The following is an 18,049-nucleotide window of genomic DNA, read 5'->3' as shown; positions in this document are numbered from 1 at the left end:
TACTTTCTATTTCACAATTATCTATTCTATGTAGCTTTTAGAAGAATACTATGCCCACAAGTCAATCCAATTATGAGATACTTTGTTGAGCACTATAGGAAAGAAAAATTTAAATAATTCAGTCCCTGATCTTGAGCAAATTATGTTGGAGAAGGCACTAAATACTATGAATTAAAGTCCTCTCTAGTTGGAAAATCAGGAAGGCTTCCAAAAATAAACTGTCCTAAAGAAAAGCTGTATTTTATCCGATGGGCTCATCTTTAGAACTAACTTTATTAAAGATTCTGTGATTTAAAGCAAGTATTATCTGTTTGATGAGAAAATTAGTGCATAGGTTAAATATCCAGACAACATGATTTGGAGAAGCAGAAAAGATTTTAAGATTAAGGAGTTCCAGATGAAGTGAAAGACCTTGATACGAATGTAGAGATATGTTCCAGAGTAATAGAAGACACTCTTCTAATTATATCATCCTAAAGTCATCTCTGGGATTGATTCACTCCTTCAACAGGTTTGTTCAGAACCTCCTACGTGCAAGGCACTATTTTGGTGCTGAGGTTAAAAATGTTTGTACATAGTAGTTAAGGAAAACCAGTACATACAAGGAAAGAATTCCAGAAAGTGTTAAGTGGAAATACATCAGGGTTATGTGTCAAGAGTGACTAGAAATGATATGCTTCTTACAGTAGATAACCCAAGAAAAGCATTCCTGGCAAAGAAACAGTTAAGTGCAAAGGTCCTGGGGCATAAAAAGAAATGGTATGCTTTGAGGAAGATAAAGGTGGGTAGAGACCAAGGTTAGTAAGTAAACAGGATAGTGATAAGCAACCGAAGTTAGAGAGTAGACATGGGCCAGGTCATAAACGGTAAGGGCTTAGATTTTTATTCTAAGTGAAATAGGAAGACATTAGAGAGTTTCCAACAGACAAATGATCTAATTCAGGCCTTTTTAAGCTCACTCTGCTGCTATGGGAGAAAACATAGCACATGGAAACAAAGAGACTAGTTAGACATCTGTTATAGAAGTTCAAGGAAGAGATGGTTGTTTGGGCTGGGAGATGAGAATGAAGAAACATTAAGAACTGTCAAAATCTATTGATGTAGAGTATGTGAAAGAACAAAAGAACTGAGGATGAAGTTTAGCTTTTTGGCATGAACAAACATAAAATGATTAGTTCTATTTAATGAAGACTGGGGGAGGAGCAGGATCTTAGGGAGTTTGTGGAAATCAAGAACTCCATCTGGACTAATTTTGTGATGCCAGTCCACTAACCAATTGCATATAGGAATATAAAGCTCAGGGGAAATTAGAAATGAAGACATAAATTCAGAACTATTGGCTTCATATTTAACATCTATAATTGGATGAGATCATCTAGGGAACAAGCATAGTTCCCTAGCATAGAAAAGAAGTGGATAGTGCTTTGGGGGTTAGGGTGGGGGGCTCTGAAATCTGGTAGGTGAAGGGAACCCAATAAGAGACTAAGAAGGAAAGGCCAATGAATAAGTAGAAAAATGGATTATATGATCTCAAATCTATAAAACAGAGTAACCAGCTAAGCAGCTGAGTAAGGAATGAGAACTGACCTTTAGGTGTAGACATAAAAAGTGTCTGTGAACCTGACATAAGCAGATACAGTGGAAGGAAAGCTAGACTGGAGCGCAGAAGTATGAACAGGAGAGGAAATGGAAACAATTAGTAGAGATAGCTCTTGAGAATCTTTGCCATGAAAGAAGCAGAGAATGGGGTAGACAGCTGGTGGGAGAAATGGGATCAAGGGAGGTTTGTGTGTATTTTGAAAATTCAAGAGATTCTAGAATGCTAATGAGAACGATCTAAGTAATGGTAACTTGGGAGAGGAATTAACTGAAGAAGTGAAGTTTCTGGAAAGACTATGGAACTGTAAGAGCAGGTGAAAGAGTTTGTATTTTAGAAAAGCAGGAATATGTCATCCACTGAACAAGAAAGAAGGAAAATACGAGACTTCAGAAGAAACAGTTATTAGTGATGGTAAAATTCAGAGTGTAATCATATAAGGTAGTAGTAGGAGGTAAAAGGAAGAAGATATATCCTTTCCCCCTTTCTCTCACCTCTACAGCCTCTGTCATAATATAGCAACCGCCTTCCCAACAGGTCAGGGAGAGATCAAAACGAACAATCTATTTTTCACAGATACCAATTACCCACTTGTGACATCAGTTATTTCTGACTCAGTCGTCCTTCTTAAAAATGCTCAACAGTAGCAATATGGCACACAGTTTAAAAAGAAAAATCCTCCTTAACACGGTATTAAAAGGACCAACTTTGGACACATTTTTCCCAGTCTCTTTTCTGATAACTTCTTTTTGCCATAAGAGAAGAACAGATTTTGGCAAGCGTAACTGGAGTCTTCTTCGATGCATCAACATCACAGGATTAAATACAATAATCATATAAACCGCTTTGTTAGTGTGTAGTAAATGTTAAGTAAGTACTATTATAGACCATAACAAGGATATCTAGCATGGTTGAGGGTAGAGGACCATCCATAAAGGATAACCAGAGGAAGTCACATTTAACTGAAAAGCTGAAGGATTAGTATCATCTTGAAGTTAAGCAAAGAGGATAATGCTTCCAAGATAAAAATATGGCAAGTGTGACAACCTGGAAAAGAACATGGCTTACTTAAGGAGTTGAAAGATATTTAATCTGGCTAGAGTGTAGAGTATTTGGGGAAATGAAAGAGGAAAGTGGTAAGAGATACAGGCTGGAGAAGCAACTAAATATCACTCCCGTACGGCAACATAAACCCTCTGAAGCAACGAAGCAACACAATCAGATTTGCATTTTTGAATGAACACAGACTCTAGTATCAGAGAAGAAACTGAAGGGATTAAAAAATGGAGCAAGAGATGGTTCAGAAGTTGTTACAGTAATTGAATAAAGCTATGAATGCTAAGTAACCACTGGCCATAACATTTTAAGCACTTTTATATTACGCATCTTTAGAAATCTACTTCTGGTGGTTCAAATACATATTTCATGTTTAATTATTTACATAGCAAGAACAACAACAACAAAAACCTGATAATCATACCAGTATTCCTCTTCTGGGACTTTATCCAAAGGTGGATTCAGACAGTAAATATGATAAGCCACATTACATTCATCACACAGAAGCTGCATGTTGGGTTCGTGTTTCCCACCACATACACGACAGGAGCAAGAATGGCATTTCTTATCTGGGTCTCCACCACATAGGTCACATTCAGGATCATTTCGCCCTATTAAGAACAAAATTATAGCAAGCCTAGTCTTAAAACATTTTTTATATCTATGAACCGCATAAAGAAAAGTCTGTGGAAATAGCATTTTTTTTTTTTTTTGAGATGGAGTTTTGCTCTTGTTGCCCAGACTGGAGTGCAACAGCGTGATCTCAGCTCACTGCAACCTCTGCCTCCCAGGTTCCAGCGATTCTCCCGCCTTAGGCTCCCAAGTAGCTGGGATTACAGGCACGCGCCACCACGCGTGGCTAACTTTTTATTTTTTTAGCAGAGGTAGGGTTTCTCCATATTGGCCAGACTGGTCTCAAACTCTTGACCCCTCAGGTGATTTGCCCACCTTGGCCTCCCAAAGTGCTGGCACCTGGCCAGCATACAGCTTTTTTTTTTTTTTTTTTTTTTGAGATGGAGTCTCACTCTGTTGCCCAGGCTGGAGTGCAGTGGCCGGATCTCAGCTCACTGCAAGCTCCGCCTCCCAGGTTTACACCATTCTCCTGCGTCAGCCTCCCGAGTAGCTGGGACTACAGGCGCCGCCACCTCGCTTGGCTAGTTTTTTGTACTTTTTAGTAGAGACGGGGTTTCACCGCATTAGCCAGGATGGTCTCCATCTCCTGACCTCGTGATCCGCCCGTCTCGGCCTCCCAAAGTGCTGGGACTACAGGCTTGAGCCACTGCGCCTAGCCAGCATACAGCTTTTCTAATGACAAGAAAGGAACCAAAAAGAATAATCAAGTGTGAGGCTTTAAGAATAAATGCCTGAGGCCAGGCGTGGCTCACGAGGTCAGGAGTTCGAGAACCTGGCCAACACAGTGAAACCCTGTTCCTACTAAAATTACAAAAATTAGCCGGGCTTGGTGGCAGGAACCTGTAATCCCAGCTACTAGAGGCTAAGGCAGGAGAATCGCTTTAACCCGAGAGGCAGAGGTTGCAGTGAGCCAAGATCACGCCATTGTACTCCAGCCTGGGAGACAAGAGCAAAACTGTCTCGAAACAAAAAACAAACAAAAAAAAGCTCCACCATGAATGACAAGACCTAGAATCTAATTCTATCTCTGTTACCAAATGTTTGATATCAAGCAAGAAAAATCTGTAAAATGAAGAGGTACAGCTGCATTCTAACCTTATAATGTTTATATAAGCCTCATTCATTACCTCCCAGAAATTCAAGGCTCAATTAGCACTATAATTCTAAGACTTTACTTGTGTAAAAATAAATCTCATTATTAAAAACTAAACTAAAATTACAGAAACAGGTTTTTTCTTTGGACAGAATCTGTAACAGAGGAAACAACAGGAAACCCATCAACAGATAAAAAGACAATGCGGTATATACATATACAATAAAATATTATTCTGCCATAAAAAATAATAGAAACCCTTCATTTACAACATGGATGAAACTCAAGAACATTATGTTAAGTGAAAGAAGCCAAGTACAGAAGGACAAATGTGACATGTTCTCTTTCATATGTGGGAGCCAAAAAAAAAATTGATCTTGTGCAGGTAAAGAATAGAATGATGATGGTTATTAGAGGCTGGGAAGAGAAGTGAGGTAGGGGATAAAGAAGGGTTGGCTATAGGGTGCAAAGATACAGTTAGATAGAATCACTAAAAGAATAGATTTGGAATGTTACCAACACACACAAAAAATGATAAATGTTTGAGGTGATGAATATCCCAATTTCCCAGATTTGATCATTACACATTGTATGCCTGTATCAAAATATCACATATACTCTTTAAATATCTACAACTATTATATATCCATAATATTTTTAAAATAAAGAATAGCAGGCCGGGCGCGGTGGCTCAAGCCTGTAATCCCAGCACTTTGGGAGGCCGAGATGGGCGGATCACGAGGTCAGGCGATCGAGACCATCCTGGCTAACACGGTGAAACCCCATCTCTACTAAAAAAAAAATACAAAAACGAGCCGGGCGAGGTGGCAGGCGCCTGTAGTCCCAGCTACTCAGGAGGCTGAGGCAGGAGAATGGCGTAAACCCGGGAGGCGGAGCTTGCAGTGAGCTGAGATCTGGCCACTGCACTCCAGTCCGGGCGACAGAGCGAGACTCCGCCTCAAAAAAAAAAAAAAAGAATAGCAATAAAATACCAAGATGATATATTTCTTCAAAAATAACATTTTATCATTTGGGAAAAATTCATTACAACAAAATGAATCTTAGATCAAAATTGTTGTCCTGAAAATAAATTTGTATGGTCTACACTTTTATACTTCCTTCCAAGTTATTCACTGACCAGTACAAATAAAGTTCAATAATGTACAACACACACACACAAAAAAAATAATGTACAACACATACAGTCTAAGCCCAAAAACAAAAATCCATACTTAAAAACTTTCCATCTGCAAACGAAAGAGGATGGGCTCCAGGTTTCTCAATCTTGAAGATTTCATCTACAGATATTATCTTGCAATCATTTAATGTTCCTTCAGAACCCCTGTTTAAAAAAGGAAGAAAGGTTAACTTCTGCCAGCAAAATCTAAGGTATATAAACAAATTAAAACTAAAAGTCAGTTTGGAATCTCACTGAAATCTACCTATCTATAAACTGAGATTAGAGCTTTTCCAATCATTCTGAACTATTGTTTTCAATAGTAGGAAAAGTCCATAGTGATTAGTTAACATTCATAGTGTAATATGAGAAAAAAAAATACAAGTTTCATTAGTTTATCCAGTAAGAAGTAGCTATCTTGTAAATTTCAAGACTAGGTAAAATGGTATTCTGTCAATTACAATGGAAGATTTAAATAATTTCTTGTTAAATCTGTGCAATATTAAACCTTTCTATCAAGAAATAAGGTATGTTTTCTGTTAGTTTTGTCGTTTGGTAGAATCTTAACATTTCTTTTATGTAAGCAATATATTTTCATATACTTTTGTGAAAATGTAATTACATGGGATAATTTTGTAGATTTTAAAAACCTACAAAAAATAAATTTCCAATAAATAAAATTTCTAGGCAAAAATAAGATACCCTTTTCATAAAGTCTTTCATACTAAACCATACTTGTCAGACTCAATTCATATTTGTTTGTATACACTTCTTCAAAGTTTCCTACTATGGGTGTGGATTTGTACATTTCTCCATTTATTTATTTGTTTGTTTTTATTATTTATTAAGATGGAGTCTTGCTCTGTCACCAGGCTGGAGTGCAGTGGTGCAATCTCGGCTCACTGTAGCCTCCAATTCCGGTGTTCAGGCAATTCTCCTGCCTCAGCCTTCCAAGTAGATGGGATTACAGGCCTGTACCACCATACCCGGCTAATTTTTTTATTTTTAGTAGAGACAGGGTTTCACCATGTTGGCTGGGCTCATCTCCAACTCCTGATCTCAGGTGATCTGCCCACCTCAGCCTCCCAAAGTGCTGGTATTACAGGCATGAGTCACCACGCCCGGCCTATTTCTCCTTTTAATCTGTTGGCTTTTGCTTTATTAGGTATAGATTTAAGAAGGCTAAATCTTATTGAGTAGCTTACCTCTAACAACGCATTCTGAATCAAAAGTTTACTTTCTTTTGGTTAGCACTTGCTTGAAGACTTTTTCCATCCTTCCACCTTTTCTTTAAAAACTTTCAATGTCAAATATATACAAATGCAGAAAACTGCATAAATGCATAGCTTTGAACCAATTATCAATATACACATCCTTTGTGACCACCAACAATGACAGAAGACAGAGGAATATCAACTGCCTCAGAAACCCTCACCTTGTCCCCTCACAATGACAACTTTGTGTCCTCCCAAGAGTTATATTTACCTTAACGTTTTTCATCATGTCACTTGTCTACCTCCCTAAAACAGTTTTGCCTGTGTTTGAAAAGTCTCTAATCTATAAATCCACATGCCATCTCTTTCCTCCTTGAAATCTGTTAACAATTCCATCCATTTGTCCTAAAGTGTTTCTCACAGTCTTGATTTTTGATATTTGCATTCCCAAAGTATGGTTCAAACAGGTTTTTCTGTCATTCATATTTCTTGTACACTGGTAGTTGATCTGGAGTGTAGGTCAAAAATCTTTAAATAAAGTTTTATTAGAACTTAGTTATGCCATTTGGTTTTTCTATTATCTATGGCTGGTTTCATGCTGTAACAGCAGAGTTGAGTAGCTGTGACAGACCATCTGGCCCCCAAGTTAAACTATTTACTATCTGGCTCTTTACAGAAAAAAAAATTGCCAACTCCTGGGCTAAAGACTCAGTCTCAATCAGATTTAGGCTCATTTTCTTGGTAAGATAATTTCATAGGTCTATTTCCATCAGGAAGTGCCTAGTTATTTGTCTCTTTTCCTCTCATGATGGCAGCTACTAATGCTCAATGCCTACATTAATTCATTGGGGATTAGAAAATGTTGATATTCCCATTCTATCATTCCCTTCTCATCTCATTTACTTGGCACAATTTTATAGAAAAATGACCTCATTAACTAGTTAGTGACCCAGTAGTATAGCTTATATAACAAAGATAAAATGCGGATTCAGCAGTTTTAAAAATAAATCATTCTCTATCACCTTCCATGGTGACAAGTTTTTGTGTTACTATAAACTCATGGATTTAAATATATTTGGTATGTCTCAATCAACTTTATTTTTCTTATCAATGTTCAAACTGTCTCATCTTTGACCAGTGGGAGCTTCCAGTTGACTCTCAAATCCTTCTGACAAGAATTTAGCAGACTTTATGGGATTCCTTTTTTGCATGACAAGATATTCCAGGTTCATCTTGCACATTTTCTGCCCCCAGCCAGGAGTTTCTTTCGGTGGGAAAGGTATTTCGAGACCATAGTTAAGCACTAGGAAAGCTTACTACAACTGGGTTGATTACTGTTTGTAGCCTATAAATTTTAAACATACACATTAATATACACACTCAAACACAGAACATCTCAATGAGTTCATACTAATAATTTGTATTCAAATTCAGGGCTAAAGGATATTTACTTTATTAAAAAATTATGTATCTTTGTTTCTTTTTCCCCCAACCAGAAAAATCCTAGTTCTTAAGGATACCAGAATTAGAACATTACAAATACTCCTTTGCTTTATCCCACATTACATGCAAGACATTGTTGCCAGCTCTCAATTACTGAAAATAGTTTAAACTTTTTGCATATATCCCTTCCATTTTTTAAGTTATAATGTAGCTAACTGTGTCAGGTCATAGAGCCAGTACATACTACACTTTCTCCTCTATGTTCAATTAGTCCTGGTTCTAAATGCAGAAATATTTTAAATGTTGAGCACAACTCTTTATTTCAAATTATCTTCAGTCACCTCTATTATTTGAACCTAGTTCTCCTGAATATTCCTTAGGAAGGCTTCACGAAAACAATACTCCCCCAGTTCTTGAAAGTTAATGACAGTTTATCTACAGCTGTTATACTAAAGGCTACTTTGGCTAGACTTAAAATCCTTGGCTCTCCTTGACTCATGCTTTTCTGGAATGTTTTCCTTGTAAGCATGTTATACTGTTCCTTACTTTCTCACTCTAACTTCACATAAAATTTAACATCAATCCTTTCCTTTTGCTTATTTTCATCAATTTCCTGAATGCTTTAAAGGATCTAACTTCACTTTTTGCTAGCAGTCATAGATCACACTTATCATTATTATTATTATTATTATACTTAAAAGTTCTAGGGTACATGTACATAACATGCAGGTTTGTTACATATGTATACATATGCCATGTTGGTGAGCTGCACCCATTAACTCGTCATTTACATTAGGTATAGCTCCTAAATGCTATCCCTCCCCTCTTCCCCCTCCCGACAAAAGGCCCCGGTGTGTGATGTTCCCCTTCCTGTGTCCAAGTGATCTCATGGTTCAATTCCCACCTATGAGTGAAATCATGCAGTGTTTAGTTTTCTGTTCTTGCGATAGTTTGCTCAGAATGATGGTTTCCAGATGCATCCATGTCCCTACAAAGGACATGAACTCATCCTTTTTTATGGCTGCACAGTATTCCATGGTGTATATGTGCCACATTTTCTTAATCCAGTCTGTCACTGATGGACATTTGGGTTGATTCCAAGTCTTTGCTATTGTGAATAGTGCCGCAATAAACATACGTGAGCATGTATCTTTATAGCAGCATGATTTATAATCCTTTGGGTATATACCCAGTAATGGGATGGCTGGGTCAAATGGTATTTCTAGTTCTAGATCCTTGAGGAATCACCACACTGTCTTCCACAATGCTTGAACTAGTTTACAATCCCACCAACAGTGTAAAAGTGTTCCTATTTCTCCACATCTCTCCAGCACCTGTTGTTTCCTGACTTTTTAATGATGGCCATTCTAACTGGTGTGAGATGGTATCTCATTGTGGTTTTGATTTGCATTTCTCTGATGGCGGGTGATGATGAGCCTTTTTTCATGTGTCTGTTGGCTACACAGATGTCTTCTTTTGAGAAGTGTCTGTTCATATCCTTTGCCCACTTTTTGATGGGGTTGTTTTTTTCTTTCTTGTAAGTTTGTTTGAGTTCTTTGTAGGTTCTGGATATTGTCAGATGAGTAGATTGCAAACATTTTCTCCCATTCTGTAGGTTGCCTGTTCACTCTGATGGTAGTTTCTTTTGCTGTGCAGAAGCTCTTTAGTTTAATTAGATCTCCTTTGTCAATTTTGGTTTTTGTTGCCATTGCTTTTGGTGTTTTAGACATGAAGTCCCTGCCCATGACTATGTCCTGAATGGTATTACCTAGGTTTTCTTCTAGGGTTTTTATGGTTTTAGGTCTAACATTTAAGTCTCTAATCCATCTTGAATTAATTTTCGTATAAGGAAAAAGGAAAGGATCCAGTTTCAGCTTTCTACTTAAGGCTAGCCAATTTTCCCAGCACCACTTACTAAATAGGGAATCCTTTCCCCATTTCTTGTTTTTGTCAGGTTTGTCAAAGATCAGATGGCTCTAGATGTGTGGTATTATTTCTGAGGGCTCTGTTCTGTTCCATTGGTCTAGATCTCTGTTTTGGTACCAGTACCATGCTGTTTTGGTTACTGTAGCCTGGTAGTATACTTTGAAGTCAGGTAGCCTGATGCCTCCAGCTTTGTTCTTTTTGCTTAGGATTGTCTTGGCAATGCAGGCTCTTTTTTCATTCCATATGAACTTTAAAGCAGCTTTTTCAAATTCTGTGAAGAAAGTCATTGGTAGCTTAATGGGGATGGCATTGAATCTATAAATTACTTTGGGCAGTATGGCCATTTTCACAATATTGATTCTTCCTATCCATGAGGCATGTTATGTTCCTCCATTTGTTTGTGTCTTCTTTTATTTCACTGAGCAGTGGTTTGTAGTTCTCACTGAAGAGGTCCTTCACATCCCTTGTAAGTTGGATTCCTAGGTATTTTATTCTCTTTGAATCAATTGTGAATGGGTGTTCATTCATGATTTGACTCTCTGTTATTGGTGTATAAGAATGCTTGTGGGCCAGGCGCGGTGGCTCAAGCCTGTAATCCCAGCACTTTGGGAGGCCGAGACGGGCGGATCACGAGGTCAGGAGATCGAGACCATCCTGGCTAACACAGTGAAACTCCGTCTCTACTAAAAAATACAAAAAACGAGCCGGGCGAGGTGGCGGGCGCCTGTAGTCCCGGCTACTCGGGAGGCTGAGGAGGAGAATGGCGTAAGCCCTGGAGGCGGGGCTTGCAGTGAGCTGAGATTCGGCCACTGCACTCCAGCCTAGGCAACACAGCGAGACTCCGTCTCAAAAAAAAAAAAAAAAAAAAAAAAAGAATGCTTGTGATTTTTGCACATATTTTGTATCCTGAAACTTTGCTGAAGTTGCTTATCAGCTTAAGGAGATTTTGGGCTGAGACAATGGGGTTTTCTAAATATACAATCATGTCATCTGCAAACAGGGACAATTTGACTTCTTCTCCTAACTGAATACCCTTGATTTCTTTCTCTTGCCTGATTGCCCTAGCCAGAACTTCCAACACTATGTTGAACAGGAGTGGTGAGAGAGGGCATCCCTGTCTTGTGCCAGTTTTCAAAGGGAATGCTTCCAGTTTTTGCCCATTCAGTATGATATTGGCTGTAGGTCTGTCGTAAGTAACTCTTATTATTTTAAGATACGTTCCATCAATACCGAATTTATTGAAAGTTTTTAGCAAGAAGGGCTGTTGAATAAATTCAATTACTTTTCAGCATCTATTGAGATAATCATGTGGTTCTTGTCTTTGGTTCTGTTTATATGCTGGATTACATTTATTGATTTGCATATGTTGAACCAGCCTTGCATCCCAGGGATGAAGCCCACTTGATCATGGTGGATAAGCTTTTTGATGTGCTGCTGGATTCGGTTTGCCAGTATTTTATTGAGGATTTTTGCATCGATGTTCATCAGGGATATTGGTCTAAAATTCTCTTTTATGTTATGTCTCTGCTAGGCTTTGGTATCAGGATGATGTTGGCCTCATAAAATGAGTTAGGGAGGATTCCCTCTTTTTCTATTGATTGGAACAGTTTCAGAAGGAATGGTACCAGCTCCTCCTTGTACCTCTGGTAGAATTTGGCTGTGAATCCTTCTGGGTCCTGGACTGTTTTTGGTTGGTAGGCTATTAATTATTGCCTCAATTTCAGAGCCTGCTATTGGTCTATTCAGGGATTCAACTTCTTCCTGGTTTAGTCTTGGAAGAGTGTAAGTGTCCAGGAATTTATCTATTTCTTCTAGGTTTTCTAGTTGATTTGCGTAGAGGTGTTTATAGTATTCTCTGATGGTAGTTTGTATTTCTGTGGGGTCAGTGGTGATATCCCCTTTGTCATTTTTTATTGAGTCTATTTGATTCTTCTCTCTTTTCCTCTTTATTAGCTTTGCTAGCAGTCTATCAATTTTGTTGATCTTTTCAGAAAACCAGCTCCTGGATTCATTGATTTTTTGGAGGGTTTTTTGTGTCTCTATCTCTTTCAGTTCTACTCTGATCTTAGTTATTTCTTGCCTTCTGCTAGCTTTTGAATGTGTTTGCTCTTGCTTCTCTAGTTCTTTTCATTGTGATGTCAGGGCGTCAATTTTAGATCTTTCCTGCTTTCTCTTGTGGGTATTTAGTGCTATAAATTTCCCTCTACACACTGCTTTAAATGTGTCCCAGAGATTCTGGTATGTTGTATCTTTGTTCTCATTGGTTTCAAAGAACATCTTTATTTCTGCCTTCATTTCGTTATGTACCCAGTAGTCATTCAGGAGCAGCTTGTTCAGTTTCCATGTAGTTGAGCAGTTTTGAGTGAGTTTCCTAAGTCTTGAGTTCTAGTTTGATTGCACTGTGGTCTGAGAGACTGTTATAATTTCTGTTCTTTTACATTTGCTGAGGAGTGCTTTACTTCCAACTATGTGGTCAATTTGGGAATAAGTGCAATGTGGTGCTAACAAGAATGTATATTCTGTTGATTTGGGGTGGAGAGTTCTGTAGATGTCTATTAGGTCCGCTTGGTGCAGAGTTGAGTTCAATTCCTGGATATCCTTGTTAACTTTCTGTCTCATTGATCTGTCTAATGTTGACAGTGGGGTGTTAAAATCTCCCATTATTATTGTATGGGAGTCTAAGTCTCTTTGTAAGGCTCTAAGGACTTGCTTTATGAATCTGGGTGCTCCTGTATTGGGTACATATATATTTAGGATAGTTAGCTCTTCTTGTTGAATTGATCCCTTTACCATTATGTAATGGCCTTCTTTGTCTCTTTTGATCTTTGTTGGTTTAAAGTCTGTTTTATCAGACACTAGGATTGCAACCCCTGCCTTTTTTTGTTTTCCATTTGCTTGGTAGATCTTCCTCCATCCCTTTATTCTGAAGCTACGTGTGTCTCTGCCTGTGAGATGGGTCTCCTGAATACAGCAAACTGATGGGACTTGACTCTTTATCCAATTTGCCAGTCTGTGTCTTTTAATTGGACCATTTAGTCCATTTACATTTAAGGCTAATATTGTTATGTGTGAACTTGATCCTGCCATTATGATATCAGCTGGTTATTTTGCTCACTAGTTGATGCAGTTTCTTCCTAGCATCGATGGTCTTTACACTTTGGCATGTTTTTGCAATGGCTGGTACCTGTTGTTCCTTTCCACGTTTGGTGTTTCCTTCAGGATCTCTTGTACGGCAGGCCTGGTGGTGACAAAATCTCTAAGCATTTGCTTGCCTGTAAAGGATTTTATTTCTCCTTCATTTATGACACTTAGTTTGGCTGGATATAAAATTCTGGGTTGAAAATTCTTTTTTTTAAGAATGTTGAATATTGTCCCCCACTCTCTTCTGGCTTGGAGAGTTTCTGCCGAGAGATCTGCTGTTAGTCTGATGGGCTTCCCTTTGTGGGTAACTCGACCTTTCTCACTGGCTGCCCTTAACATTTTTTCCTTCATTTCAACTTTGGTGAATCTGACAATTACGTGTCTTGGAGTTGCTCTTCTCGAGGAGTATCTTTGTGGCATTCTCTGTATTTCCTGAATTTGAATGCTGGCCTGCCCTGCTAGATTGGGGAGGTTCTCCTGGATAATATCCTGCAGAGTGTCTTCCAACTTGGTTCCATTCTCCCCATCACTTTCAGGCACACCAATCAGATGTAGATTTGGTCTTTTCACATAATCCCATATTTCTTCAAGGCTTTGTTCATTTCTTTTTACTCTTTTTTCTCTAAACTTCTCTTCTCACTTCATTTCATTCATTTGATCTTCAATCACTGATACTCTTTCTTCCAGTTGATCGAGTTGGTTACTGAAGCTTGTGCTTTTGTCACATAGTTCTCGTGTCATGGTTTTCATCTCTATCAGTTCGTTTATGGACTTCTCTGCGTTGTTTATTCTAGTTATCCATTCTTCCATTCTTTTTTCAAGGTTTTTAGTTTCTTTGCACTGGGTACGTAGTTGCTCCTTTAGCTCTGAGAAGTTTGATGGACTGAAACCTTCTTCTCTCAACTCGTCAAGGTCATTCTCCGACCAGCTTTGTTCCGTTGCTGGCGATCAGCTGCGTTCCTTTGGAGGGGAGATGTGCTCTGATTTTTTGAATTTCCAGCTTTTCTGCACTGCTTTTTCCCCATCTTTGTGGTTTTATCTGCCTTTGGTCCTTGATGATGTGACGTACTGATGGAGTTTTGGTGTGGGTGTCCTTTCTGTTAGTTTTTCTTCTAACAGTCAGGCCCCTCAGCTGCAGGTCTGTTGGAGTTTGCTTGAGGTCCACTCCAGACCCTGTCTGCCTGGGTATCAGCAGCGGAGGCTGCAGAAAACACAATATTGCTGAACAGCAAGTGTTACTGTCTGATTCTTGCTCTGGAAACTTTGCCTCAGAGGAATACCCAGCCGTACAAGGTGTGAGGTATCAGTCTGCACGTAGTGGGGGATGTCTCCCAGTCAGGCTACTCAGGGGTCAGGGACCCACTTGAGCAGGCAGTCTGTCCATTCTCAGATCTCAAACTCCGTGCTGGGACAACCACTGCTCTCTTCGAAGCTGTCAGAAAGGGACATTTACATCTGCAGAGGTTTCTGCTGCTTTTTGTTTAGCTATGCCCTGTCCCCAGAGGTGAAGTCTACAGAGGCAGGTAGGCCTCCTTGTGCTGTGGTGGGCTCCACCCAGTTCGAGCTTCCCCGCAGCTTTGTTTACCTACTTAAGCCTCAGCAATGGCAGGCGCCCCTCCCCCAGCCTCACTGCCTTGCAGTTGTCTCAGACTGCTGTGCTAGCAATGAGGGAGGCTCTGTGGGCGTGGGACCCTCCCAGCCAAGCGTGGGATATAATCTCCTGGTGTGCCATTTGCTAAGGCCCCTGGTAAAGTGCAATATTAGGGTGGGAGTTACCCGATTTTCCAGGTGTTGTGTCTCGGTTTCCCTTGGCTAGGAAAAGGAATTCCCTTCCCCCTTTTGCTTCCCAGGTGAGGCGATGCCTCGCCCTGCTTCAGCTCTTGCTGGTTGGGCTGCATCCACTGACCAGCACTGTCCGACACGCCCCAGTGAGATGAACCCAGTACCTCACTTGAAAATGCAGAAATCACCGTCTTCTGTGTTGCTCACGCTGGGAGCTGGAGGCTGGAGCTGTTCCTTTTCAGCCATTTTGGGCACCCCCCACCAGATTATACATTTCTTGGATAAACAGTCAAAATTCTGGAGGCTAAAATCTAATCTGATAGAAGGCCAATCAGTGGTGGTCTGGGACCAATTCTACAGATGGTAGTGGTAACTGTAACGGGACTCAAGGGAACTTTTGGGGGTGATGAAAACATTCTGTGTTTTGATTAGTGGTGACATGTGCACATCCATTTGTCAGTGTTCAATATATTTAAGATACACTTAAGATAAGTACACATTACTGAATGTAAGTTATACCTCAAAAACAATTTTCAAAAGACAGCATGGAAGCTTACTTACTGAAATCTTTCGGCTGTATTCTCCTCCCCTATTTCTAACTGGACCCCTTTTTCCTTTGTCTCTATTCTCCTCATCCTACTTGGTGCGGATCCTATTCCCACCCGTTGCTTCTCAATATGGAGCTTTAGTCCTGGAATGGAGTTTTAGCCGACCAATTGAAAGAGTTTAAAGAGTACTCTAGTCCCTTCAGATCTTACTGCAAACTGCTTGTACTTAATCATATTGGGGTGAGTCAGGAATCAGGGAGTAGCTTAGCTGGACAGTTCTGGGTTAAGATCTTTCATGAGATTGCAGTTAAGCCATTGGCCAGGGGTACAGTCTCATGTAAAGGCTCTACTCAGGGAAAATAAAAAAGCTGCCTGAATAGCCTCATCACATGCAGCTGGCTTCCCTCAGAGGAAGTGATCCAAGAGGGTGCACCCAAAACGGAAGCTGGTATCTTTTTAAAACCTCATCTTGAAGTGGCATAGCATCACTTACACCATATTCTACTGGTCACAAAGAGTCACCCTAGTAAAATATGGCTGAAAACCACATGAGGGTGAGTATTAGTAAGTAGGAATCATTGGGGGTTACCTTAAAAGATGGCTACCATAGCTGCTATTTTCAAATTAGTTTGCTGAACTAATTCATTATTTGGAATTCTTGGGCGCAACAAACATTTCTCTTGCATAGCCACTGATACTACACAGGTCTTGAAACTTTCCACTGTTTATCCCACCAGCTATTTTGGGGCTTATGATACCATACTATCCCGTTTCATTGTAGATGTTGTCCATGAGTTTGTTAATTAGATAATTTAGTAATATTTTGCTCTATATTACCAGCACATTTAAGGAGATCTGAAAAGTCTTTGCTATTGACATCTTCTTATAATCCCAACTATCCACCTCTTTTCAACTTCTGTGACTTTATATTTAAGGAGTCTTTCTTAAGAGTAGTATGTGGATTTTTTATTTTAACCTACTTTGTTGATCGTTGTCTTGAAATGCTTTACTCACACACAGTTAATATAATGGCTGATACAGCTGTGTTTGTCTCTGCCATTTTACTGTATGTTTTCTACTTATCTGCTTCTTTTAGTCACAATTGCCTTCTTTTGGATTAGACTAATTTATTTTTTTCATTTTCAGTGTGTTAATTTGTTAAAAATCTTTTATTTTTAGTAGTTGCACTAGAGATTGGGCTATGCAAACCTGATATAATCTACTTTAAATTTTACTTTCACTACTTCCCCAATGATGCCAGAATCTCAGAACTTCATTTACCAACCCCATCTTCTGCATTATTGTTGTCATGCATTTTTTCTATGTTTTTTTTTTTTTTTTTTTTTTTTTGAGACGGAGTCTCGCTCTGTCGCCAGGGCTGGAGTGCAGTGGCCGGATCTCAGCTCACTGCAAGCTCCGCCTCCCGGGTGCACGCCATTCTCCTGCCTCAGCCTCCCAAGTAGCTGGGACTACAGGCGCCCGCCACCTCGCCTGGCTAGTTTTTTGTATTTTTTTAGTAGAGACGGGGTTTCACAGTGTTAGCCAGGATGGTCTCGATCTCCTGACCTCGTGATCCGCCCGTCTCGGCCTCCCAAAGTGCTGGGATTACAGGCTTGAGCCACCGCGCCCGGCCTATGTATTTTTTAAAGTTCACTATTTTAAAAAATAATTACTTATACTTACTCATACATTTACCCTTTCCCTGCTCTTAATTCTGTCCTATATTTCCATGTTTCTATCTGGAATCTCCTTCCTCTCACTTAAATAACTCCCTTTATTATTTCTCCTGGTGCCTGTCCGTTCGTTGGTGGTGAATTCTTTCAGGTTTTGTTTGATAACATTTTTATTTTGGCTTTATTTTTGACAGGTATTTTCATTAAAAATGTATTTTAAGTTGGGAATTTTTTAATTTTTTGAGATGGAGTCTTGCTCTGTCACCCAGGCTGGAGTGCAGTGGCACGATCTCAGCTCACTGCAACCTCCACCTCCCAGGATCAAACGATTCTCCTGCTTTAGCCTCACAAACAGCTGGGGTTACAGGTGCATGCTACCACACACAGCTAATTTTTAAATTTTTAGTAGACACAGGGTTTTGCCATGTTGGCCAGGCTGGTCTTGAATTCCTGACCTCAAGTGATCTGCCCACCTCGGCCTTCCAAAGTGCACGGATTATACAGAGCCACCGCGCCCGGCTGGGAATGTTCTTAAATTAGTATTTTCACATGCCATTCCACTGTCTCCTAGCTTAAATTGCTTCTAATGAAAACTTGGTCATCTTCCCTGTGTTTTTATCTTTAGTTTTTAGCATTCTTATTTGTGATATACCACTGTGCATTTTCTTTATATTTATCCTGCTTAGAGTTTAGAGAACTTCTTTGACCTGGACTGATAGCTTTAATCAGTTATATTTTCAAATACCGTTTTCACTCTACTCTCTTC

At 39.5% G+C, this 18,049-nt stretch overlaps 1 protein-coding gene across 3 annotated transcripts in view; it reads right to left on the bottom strand.

Moving 5' to 3' along the window:
* UHRF2 (ubiquitin like with PHD and ring finger domains 2) overlaps positions 1-18,049 on the bottom strand; it is a 100,352-nt gene that overhangs the window by 26,349 nt on the left and 55,954 nt on the right. For all 3 annotated transcript variants that reach the window (XM_033237301.1, XM_033237302.1, XM_033237303.1), the window contains 2 exons: positions 5,612-5,721; positions 3,078-3,264 (listed from right to left, as the gene is read on the bottom strand). In XM_033237301.1, coding sequence (XP_033093192.1) covers positions 3,078-3,264; positions 5,612-5,721 — 297 coding nt within the window. The remainder of the gene's footprint in view (positions 1-3,077; positions 3,265-5,611; positions 5,722-18,049) is intronic.

The sequence above is a fragment of the Trachypithecus francoisi genome, unplaced genomic scaffold (genome assembly GCF_009764315.1).
Source record: "Trachypithecus francoisi isolate TF-2019V2 unplaced genomic scaffold, Tfra_2.0 Lachesis_group16, whole genome shotgun sequence".
Classification (NCBI taxonomy): domain Eukaryota; kingdom Metazoa; phylum Chordata; class Mammalia; order Primates; family Cercopithecidae; genus Trachypithecus; species Trachypithecus francoisi.
Note: the sequence above shows the minus strand (reverse complement) of the source record. Positions and strands in the feature narration are given on the sequence as shown.